The 10,180-nt window shown below is 53.4% G+C and overlaps 1 protein-coding gene across 1 annotated transcript; it reads left to right on the plus strand.

The window, feature by feature from the left end:
* The first annotated feature begins 931 nt into the window (after positions 1 to 931).
* LOC108311084 (60S ribosomal protein L23a-like) lies at positions 932 to 1,403 on the plus strand. The gene has a single exon (XM_037741947.1). It carries the CDS (start codon positions 933 to 935, stop codon positions 1,401 to 1,403), a length of 471 nt encoding a protein of 156 aa, XP_037597875.1. The 5' UTR covers position 932.
* The last annotated feature ends 8,777 nt before the right edge of the window (positions 1,404 to 10,180 follow it).

A 10,180-nucleotide genomic window follows, 5' to 3' on the forward strand; every position in this document is an offset into this window, starting at 1 on the left:
ACAGCTGGCCCCTTGAAGGTGCCCAGGATGTGTGTATGTGCCTTGTGTGGTGTGTGCATGTGGGTGTGTGTTGTGTGGTGTCAGTGTGGGTGTTGCTCATATGTGTGTTGTCTACTTGGTGGATGTATGTGTTGTGTGGTTGGATTACGTGTGTGTTCTATAATTAAAGTCCCCAGAAGCAGGAAAAAGCCACACCTTGCCTGGGTGCCACCTCCTCACCCTCTCCATGGGCTCTGAGCCCTCCCCCGACGTGGCAGTGGGAGCACCTGTGCCTGATCCTCGCATCTCAGCGTCTCGCCCAGGGCTTGGCGCTACACGGGTGTCAATACGGTAGTCCTTTGCTGATTGGGAAAAGCAGCGGCGGCTGCTCTTTCCAGGGCAGTGCCGCAGCGCCCTCTGGTGGATCTTCTCTGAACTCCCCCAGCTTTGAGGTTCTGCTCGTCCTTGACAGGTGAGTCCTGGGAATCCAGCTGCCTGGCCTTGGCTCCTGGTCACCCCTCCGCGTCGCAAAGAGTGGGGCTCAGTAAGAGCTGAGGCTGTGTGAGGGTGAGGCGGGGGTCAGGCTGGGGAGGAGGCTGATGTTGGGAGTCCGGAGGTTCAGTTATTCCTGTACCTCTAGGAATAAGAGCTGTGAGGGGGAAATGCCCACTTAAGTGATGGTGGGGAGAAACCAGTGGAATCTGAACACAGGCAGGACCCCTTAGGAAGCATCATCATCATCATCATCTCCCCCCCCCCGCCCTTTTTCTTCTTTTCTGGCAGAAATGCCCCCACAGACAACTTTACTCTCCATGTAGAAAAGGAAGGAAGACACGAATGCTTGTGTGTCAGATATGTTATAAGTGATTTGTTTAAAAGGAAAAAAGATCCTGGCCAACATGGTGAAACCCCGCTTCTACTTAAAATACAAAATTTAGGACCCTTTTCACAAGATGGCGCCGAAAGCGAAGAAGGAAGCTCCTGCCCCTCCTAAAGCTGAAGCCAAAGCGAAGGCTTTAAAGGCCAAGAAGGCAGTGTTGAAAGGTGTCCACAGCCACAAAAAAAAGAAGATCCGCACGTCACCCACCTTCCGGCGGCCCAAGACACTGCGACTCCGGAGGCAGCCCAAATATCCTCGGAAGAGCGCCCCCAGGAGAAACAAACTGGACCACTATGCTATCATCAAGTTTCCGCTGACCACTGAGTCTGCCATGAAGAAGATAGAAGACAATAACACACTTGTGTTCATTGTGGATGTTAAAGCCAACAAGCACCAGATCAAACAGGCTGTGAAGAAGCTCTATGACATTGATGCGGCCAAGGTCAACACCCCGATTCGGCCTGATGGAGAGAAGAAGGCATATGTTCGACTGGCTCCTGATTACGATGCTTTGGATGTTGCCAACAAAATTGGGATCATCTAAACTGAGTCCAGCTGGCCAATTCTAAATATATGTATATCTTTTCACCATAAAAAAAAAATACAAAATTTAGCTGGGCGTGGTGGTGTGCACCTGTAGTCCCAGCTACTCGGGAGGCTGAGGCAGGAGAACCACTTGAACCCAGGAGGCGGAGTTTGCAGTCAGCCGAGATCGCACCACTGCACTCCAGACTGGGCAACAGAGCAAGACTTCATCTCAAAAAGAAGTGGTGGGGGTCAGGGGGGAATATGGGAAAGATGAGAAACAGGACAATAAATCTAGCAAATCAGGAGTAAGAATAAAGATAACAACCAGAAAAGCAAAAACTACGTGAAGATAGAAATCAAAACAAAAGCAATCTCAGTAATATGAATAGATTAAATTATCCATCCTCTGAATACGATTACTTTCAGTTTAGCTATTTCTTGTTAATATTTCTTACACCAGGCAAATACTCTCACACACATCCAATCCATCAGCAAGTCTGTTGGCTCTCACCCAAAACACATCCCCGACCCTCTTCACTGCCAGCGCCACTGCCCAAGCCTCCATCATTTCTTGTTTGAACGACGCCAGTTTTCCCATCCCATCTGCTGGGTTCTCCTGTGACTCCTGGGAGTCCAGACTCCACACAGCACCACAGTGGCTTTTTTTTTTTTTTGAGACCGAGTCTCACTCTGTTGCCCAGGCTGGAGTGCAGCGGCACAATCTCAGTTCACTGCAACCTCCACCTCCTGGGCTCAAGCGATTCTCCTGCCTCAGCCTCCCAAGTAGCTGGGATTACAGGTGTGCCCACCACACTCGGCTAATTTTTGTATTTTTAGTAGAGACAGGGTTTCACCATATTGGCCAGGATGGTGTTGAACACCTGATCTCAGGTGATCCACCCGCCTCGGCCTCCCCTCAGTGTTGGGATTACAGGCGTGAGCCACCGCGCCCAGCCCAGTGTTCTTTTGACATCAGAAATCAAATCATGCTGCCACACCCGCACCCCGGTTTAACAATATTTCACTTGTCCCCCATTTCACACGAAACAAAATCCAAACTCCTTTCTGCAGCCTATGTGGCCTTATGAGTGAGACGAAAAAATGATGCCACTCCGGAGGGTGGAACCAGGGCCAAGTGGTAGGAGCTGCAGAGCAAGCACCTTGACCCAAGGAAGGAGAGATTTTCCAATCAGCAGAGCTGTCCAAGCTGACTGTGCGGTGCGGGGTAAGGTCCCCACCACAGAGAGTATGGAGCTGCGGCTGAGAGGATTTCTACTTGGGGTGGGCTGGAGGCTGAAGTCGATTTTCCTGTTGCCTTCCTGCAGGAGAGTCTGTGCCTCTAGGAATAAGAACTGTGAGGTGGAAATGCTCACGTTAGGGATAGTGGAGAGAAGCAAATACAATCTGAACACAGGCAGTAGTCCCTTCAAAAGCATCAGCTGCTGCTTCTCCTTGATTACTTCTTCCAACAGGGAGCTCACTACATGACAGGCTCAATACGTTCCTTTCAGTCAACACTTCAGGTATTGGGCAGGCCAAGTCTGTCTGCCTCCCTGAAACTTCCTCGTCTCAGTCTCGGTTCTTGCCTCTTGCAGAGTTCTAAGCACGCTTACAAAAGTGTGCCAGAGATTGTGGGGCATGTTGGGGACATAAAGATGAAAAATGTAAACTCTGCTGTCAAGAAGTTCACAGAGGCCGGGCGCGGAGGCTCCCACCTATAATCCCAGAACTTTGGGAGGCCGAGGCAGGCGGATCACGAGGTCAGGTGTTTGAGACCAGCCTGGCCAACATAGTGAAATCCCATCTCTCCTAAATATACAAAAAAATAACCGGGCATAATGGTGGGCGCCTGTGAGCCCAGCTACTCAGGAGGCTGAGGCAGGGGAATCGCTTGAACCCGGAAGGTGGAGGTTGCCATGAGCCAAGCTCTCACCATTGCACTCCAGCCTGGGCGACTCCATCTCAAAAAAAAAAAAAAAAAAGAAGTTCACAGGAGGCCCACAAGGATGACAGGGAATGCAAAGGGCAGAGCATGCAGGCACTCAGAGGCCTCAACCCTGGCTGGGCATCACCGTCACCCAGGGAGCTCTGAACACTCCCACACCCACATGGCCATCGTATCTGGAGGTTGTGAGGGCAAGGCCCAGGTTTCAGTGTTTCTTAAAGATCCCCAGGTAGTTGTGAGGTGGCCAAGGTCGTGGGCCCTGGCCTAGCTGGGCAGTGATTCATCTCTGAGACACCTGGATTCGAATCCCGTCTGTGCTCTGTAGTCCTGTGAACAAGCAGGAGAAAAAACAGGAAGGAGGGAGGGAGAGAGAGGGAAAGGGGGAGAAATAGCTTGGGCAGTGCACCTGGCCACAGAGCAGCAGGGCGGGGCTGAGGGTGTCTTTGCAAATGGCCACATGACACCAGGCACAGCTGCACCACAACACACCAGGCCACCAGCGCAGCTGCGGGACCCGCTCAGTCGTCTTCCTTTGCGGAGCACCTGCTGTCATGGTTTATTGCAGAAGGAGCCAAGATCACACCTTGACGCAGGGAGCAAAGTAAATCCTTATAAAACATGAAAGAGCCCGGGCGCGGCGGCTCATGCCTGTAATCCCAGCACTTTGGGAGGCCGAGGTGGGCGGATCACCTGAGGTCAGGAGTTCAAGACCAGTCTGGCCAACATAGTGAAACCCTCTCTCTATTTAAAATACAAAAACATTAGTCAGGCGTGGTGGCGGGCACCTGTAATCTAAGCTACTCAGAAGGTTAAGGCAGGAGAATTGCTTTAACCTGGGAGGCGGAGGTTGCAGTGAGCTGAGATGGCGCCACTGCACTCCAGCCTGGGCGACAGTGTGAGACTCCCTCAAAAAAAAAAAAAAAAAAGAGGGAGAGAGAGAGAAAGGATTTTTGCCCCCACCCTATGAAGTGGGAATGTTACCCCATTGCAGAGGAGGAAACGATTATGTGGAATGTCTGAGGCCACCTGAAGGGAAGGACTGGACTGGAACTAGAATGCAGACCTGTGTCACACAGAAGCCTGGAGTGGGTCCTGCATCTCCACTACCAAGCGAACGGAAACGATGACAGTGCGGCTGTCTGTGCCCCCTCCTAAGCCTCTTCACCTCCCCCCGCAACCGCTGTCCTGAATTCGTGTTATCGTGTTCATCCAATGGGCCTTTGCCATATGTGCAAGATTCCACACTCAGTACATCGCATCCGGCTGCGTGCTTTTGGGAGACTTGCAGAGACATCGTAGGAAAGAAATCCTCCTGTGTCTTGCTTTTGTCTCTTAAGATGTCTGTGACATTTATCCATGTGAATACACCCATCTCTGATTTGCGTGTTGTTACTGCTTTTCCAAGCCCACGGTTCTACTGATGAAGTTTCAGGTTGCTTCCCATGTTTTACTGTTATAGATAATGCGGCTACAACCGTTTTTGTGCTGGTATCCTGCACGTGCATGAGACTTTCCCAAAGGTGTATGCCTGGGGTGGAGTTACTGGGCTGAGGGTATCGTGCTTTTCCCATCTGTTGTGCGGGTTACCCTCATGCCAGTGTGTGTCAGTTTCCATTGCGCTGTGCCCTCACCCACACTTGGTATTGCCACATTTTACATGTACAAGCCTATATCCTTTTTTTTTTTTTGAAATGGAGTCTCACTCTGTCACCCAGATTGGAGTGCAGTGGCGTGGTCTCAGCTCACTGTAACCTCTGTTTCCCAGGTTCAAGAGATTCTCCTGTCTCAGCCTCCCGAGTAGCTGGGATTACAGGCACCCACCACCATGCCCAGATAATTTTTGTATTTTTTTAGTAGAGACAGGGTTTCACCATGTCGGCCAGGCTAGTCTTAAACTCCTGACGTTAGGAGCCTTGGCCTCTGCCTCAGCCTCCCAAAGTGCTGGGATTCCAAGCGTGAGCCACTGCACCCGGCCACAGCCTCTATTCTTTATACTGTGCCTAGCAACCTTTTGGGAGAAGAGTCGAGCAGAGATCCGCCGCTAGACCGTGTCTTGGCCATGACATCCTCAGCAAAATCTGGATGGAGGTCACGGAGGCGAGCTGTGCTATGGCTGATTCAGAACAGCCTGCTGCAAAACCTGGAGTGAAAGACGTGAAGCAGAAGAGGTCTTTGGAAAGGCTTCTTGGCCATCTCCACAGCCGATCTGACTCAAGGCATCATCTTTTTGTCTTGACCTTTGTTTGAGGGAATAAGTAGGGAGCCCAAACTCCTAGATTTACCCGGGGTGGTCCCAGTTCAGGCCAGTTGTCCCAGCATGATAATAATAATTATCCTGTGCACTGTCATGCCAGGCTAATTTTTTGTATTTTAGTAATCCCGTCCAGTATTATTGAGATGGAGTATCGCCCAGTCGCCAGGCTGGAGTGCAGTGGCACGATCTCAGCTGAGCAATCTCTACCTCCCGAGTTCAAGCAATTCTCCTGCCTCAGCCTCCGGAGTAGCTGGGATTACAGGCCCACGCCACCACGCCTGGCTAATTTTTGTACTTTTAGTAGAGACAGGGTTTCACCATGTTGGCCAGGATGGTCTAGATCTCTTGACCTTGTGATCCACCTGCCTCGGCCTCCTAAACTGCTGGGATTACAGGCGTGAGCCACCACGGCTGATATGTCCCACAATTGTTTCAGATGGAAGTAGAAGCCTTGGAAACTTTCAGAGAAGCTGGCCAGAAACTCAGAAGCCCTTTCCTGAGAGGATCTGGCCCCATCACTGCGGAGGGCTGGCCATGCTCCCTGGTCACTGCCCACGGGACAGCCAGCTCTGGGGCAGGTGGTGCTGGGCAGGTTGGCGGTGTTACCCCTCCCAGTGTCCTCATGATTAGAATCTGTTCCAGGACAGCAGACAGAGCTCCCTGCCAGCGCTCACTAGAACAGTTCCTGGATGTGCCTGGAGAGCCGTCGCCAAGCTCCTGTGACAACACCTCCTGGAATCACAAAGGGATCCTTTGTGGGCCATGGCTCCAGCTAACAGCTTGTGGGTGGCTGGCCTCCCTCTGGCATTTTCTTTTCAGGACAGCCCCCACCCCATTCCCATCCATTCAGTTCCAGTTAATCTGGGACCCTACATAGATAATTGGGCCATTTGTTCAACCTGAAGGGGTAGGTCAGGGCGGCCTTCCAATGTCGAAACTTCCGGAGGAAATGAGGGACACAATGGGAGGTCTGTGGGGGTGACAGCTTCGGGCGTCGGTGGTTCCCGTCCAGTACTGTGCCATCTCCGAGAGAAGGGCTTCAGCCCGGCAGCATGCTCATGTGACAAGGGCTCATTCTTAGCACCAGGTCCACAAAGGGTTTTCAGCTGAGCAGGCTCTTACTTGGAAGGGCAGGCCCATTGGGAATCACTCTTGCCAACGGGGTTTGAAGACTTCTCTGGGGCCGCCAACTCCATGAAGTCTTTGGAGCTGCCCCGCCCCGGATGTCGGCCCAGATGAGCTTTGCACGCTCTTGCTTTGGTGCCCCCGTTACCCCGGTGAGCGTATGCCTGTGTGTGTCTGCATACGTGCACATGTACACATGTCGGTCACAGTGCGATTGCTCCCCCAAGAACAGTGACTCTGCCTGACTCTTCCGTGTTCTCCTTCCTGCACCGGGAGCTGCGTAAAAGCTTGTGAGACGAACTGAGGCAGTCTTTCACCTGGAGGTAGCTGGCCCCAGAAGCAGACTGGGCGGAGGTGTTCAGATGATGCCGCCTGGTCTCTGTGCCTCCTGCGTTCTGCTGTTTCTTTTCTTCTCTGTTGCTGTAGATGAATGTTCTCCAGATTGGGGAGATGGCCAATCAATCCCCACTGGCAACCCTGCAGCTCTGGAAGTCAAGGCAGCTCCGTGGTCTCTCCCCATCCCTTGATCCCCTCCATGGCCACGGGGTGGGGTGTAATGGCGAGGGCCCACTAGCATGCCGTGATTGGGCCGGAGTACAGCAGGTCCCCAAAGTGGGGCGACTGAGTGGGCACTGAAGAGACAAAGACAGCAGACATCTGGGAGAAAAGCACGGAAGCTTGAGGGACCTCTAGGCAGACAGATTCTGACCTGCAGACCTGGGGAGCTCCCAAGAGAGGAAGACTGAAAGCTCCACCAACCACAGGCTGAGGAGCTTGGGCCGGACGGTTTGCAAGGACCAGCCCTCAGAAAGGACTGCAGGCCGTGGATCTGCAGGCTCTGGGCATAAGGCAGCCGCTAATGGACGCTTACTGGAGACCCCCAGAGGCCAGATCCCGCACAGGACCGGGAGTCAGTGGCCAACCCCCGCTCATCTGCTGGGGGCCATGGTCCACTAAGCAGCCCCCCAGAGGGCCCCTCCCATCAGGCTGACTCTGGGATGACCGGGTGGTGGCCCTTGCAGCAGTGGCTAACATTCTTGGAACCAGGCTCCATGAACTGCCCCATTGCCTCCTGCCAACAGTGCTATCCTGCAGATTTCAACATTTAGAATCAGAAACAGGCCCTTAATTAGGCAGAGAAAGAGAGAGAGAGGGAGGGAGGGAAAGAGAAGAGGAGAGACTGCGGAGAGAAAGGGAGGCAGAGAGAAGGTGTTGGAAGGACGCAGGACAGCTTGCAGACTTGCAGGAGAAGATGAACAGCCACTCTGGGAGATGGGGCAGGACACAGGCCTGCTGCTCTGCTGACCCAGGGCCAGCTCCCTTCAGTCCTGGGACTGCCCCCAGAAGTCCAGTTCCCAGGACTAACGCGGCTGATTCTGCCCCTGGGATCAGGGATCAGGTTCTGTGATTGACCACCCACAGTGCAGCGCTGAGCGGGGGGCCGCTCACTGAAAGGAAGGTCAAGGAGGGAAACTCTGTGGACAGAAAACCAGCAGCCCTCAGGCCCCACCAGCTCCCTTTTCCCGGTGAGGAGACAGGCTTAGGGAGGGGCAGGACTTGTCAATATCACAGTGACAGTGAGGGACGGGACTTCGGCCCAACCAGCTTGACTGCAGCACCCACATTATTATTATTATTATTATTTAGAGATGGGGTCTCACTCTGTTGCCCAGGCTGGAGTGCAATGGCATGATCTCGGCTCACTGCCACCTCCATCTCCCAGGTTCAAGCAACTCTCCTGCCTCAGCCTCCAGAGTAGCTGGGACTACAGGCGTGCACTATCACGCTGGGCTAATATTTTGTATATTAGTAGAGATGGAGTTTCACCATGTTGGCCAGGCTGGTCTCGATCTCCTGACCTCATGATCTGCCTACCTCGGCCTCCCAAAGTGCTGGGATTACAGGTGTGAGCCACCGTGCCCGGCCACAGCACCCACATTCTTAATCACTGTGTTTGCTCCCCACCCAGCCAGGGATGGGTGCCTGGTGGGGATACTTCGCTTGGTCTCAAATCGTAATTTAACAGAATAACCTAGTGGTTAAGAGTGTGGGGACCCGTTAGATGGTCACTACAGGCAGGCAGAGAGGAAAGGACTAACCTGTACTAAGGCAGTAGCTGGGATGACAGGAGGACATGAACGAAGAGACGTGGAGACAGTGTGAAAAGAAATTCGTTATGATTGAGAACTCGCAGGGCTGTGAAGGGAGAAGGGAGGGGTCTGCACCGGCCTCAAGCTTCTGGTTTGGGCACTGGGTGGGTGGAACTGTCCTTTACTGGGGTGCAAAGCCCAGGAGGAAGTGGTGGCAGTGGGGGTGGGGGGGAGAGGAGTTTCATTTTGGAAATGTTGGGTTTGACACCGAAGTGGAAATGCCCAGTGTGCAGTGGGTGCATGGGGCGTGGAGCACGGGAAAGAGCCTGAGGTGAAGCTGGTGCCCCCCAGCAGCACGGTATAGTGCGAGGCTGGCAAAGGCCTGAGGACAGAGCCTCGGCATCGCGGCATTCAGAGGCAGGGAGGGCTTCTCGGGCGAGGAAGCATCAGTATCTCATTCTTTCCTTGCATGAGTCTGATTCTGTTTGCCTCTTCCTTCCCTGTCCACTCCCCTCACTTTGCCTTGCCTGGGTAAGTCATTCTTTATTTATTTTGAGACAGAGTTTTGCTCTTGTTGCTCAGGCTGGAGTGCAGTGGCATGATCTTGGCTTGCTGCAACCTCTGCCTCCCAGGTTCAAGTGATTCTCCTGCCTCAGCCTCCTGAGTAGCTGGGATTACAGGCGCGCGACACCGCGCCAGGCCAGGGTAAGTCATTGTTAACATTTCAGCGTCCACAGCAGTTCCTCGCACTAGCCTTGCCTGGCCTCCTGAGCATGCTTTCACAGGCTCCCACCCTTTTCCTGCACAGGACTTCTTACCTTGCAATAACCAGACTGCGTCAGTGACAACCGCCCTGCTGGACCCTAAGCTCCCTGGAAACGGGGGCGTGCCTGCCATGCTCACTGCTGTCTCCCTGTGGGAGTGGAGAAACTCCCCTTCTCACTCACTTGCTGTGCCCCACCTTTTCCAGGATGCGGACTGACTGGGTCAGTTTCCAGGGTGCAGACGGGCACAGAATCCCCATCCGCATATTGAGCTGGCCCATGATCCTGTCGTCCTTCTTCAGCTTCCTTCGTCAGGCCCAGTGGGTCAGGAAGACAGCCTGGGCTCCCTCGGAAGCTGGCATCTTCTCTCTCTTGTCTTCCCACAGAGTGCCTGGGCACTTGGCAGGCTCCTCATTCGGGCCAGCAGCCCTTGGTAAGGCCCAATCTGGGCTGTGAGGCTGAAGCACATGCCCCCCGCCCCCGTGCCAAAAGCAGCCTGCCTTAGGGAATCACCCAGTCACCTCTCCCAAACCTGTAACCAAGGGGCAGCTTGGTTTCTCATTTACTTCTATCCTCACAGCTGTGAGAGCTTTATGGAAAGAGGGATCGCTAGAG

Source organism: Cebus imitator, unplaced genomic scaffold, assembly GCF_001604975.1.
Source record: "Cebus imitator isolate Cc_AM_T3 unplaced genomic scaffold, Cebus_imitator-1.0 Scaffold111, whole genome shotgun sequence".
NCBI lineage: Eukaryota > Metazoa > Chordata > Mammalia > Primates > Cebidae > Cebus > Cebus imitator.

Coding starts and splice junctions, on each gene's coding strand:
- LOC108311084 (XM_037741947.1), top strand. CDS start 933: ATGGCGCCGAAAGCGAAGAAGGAAGCTCCTGCCCCTCCTAAAGCTGAA.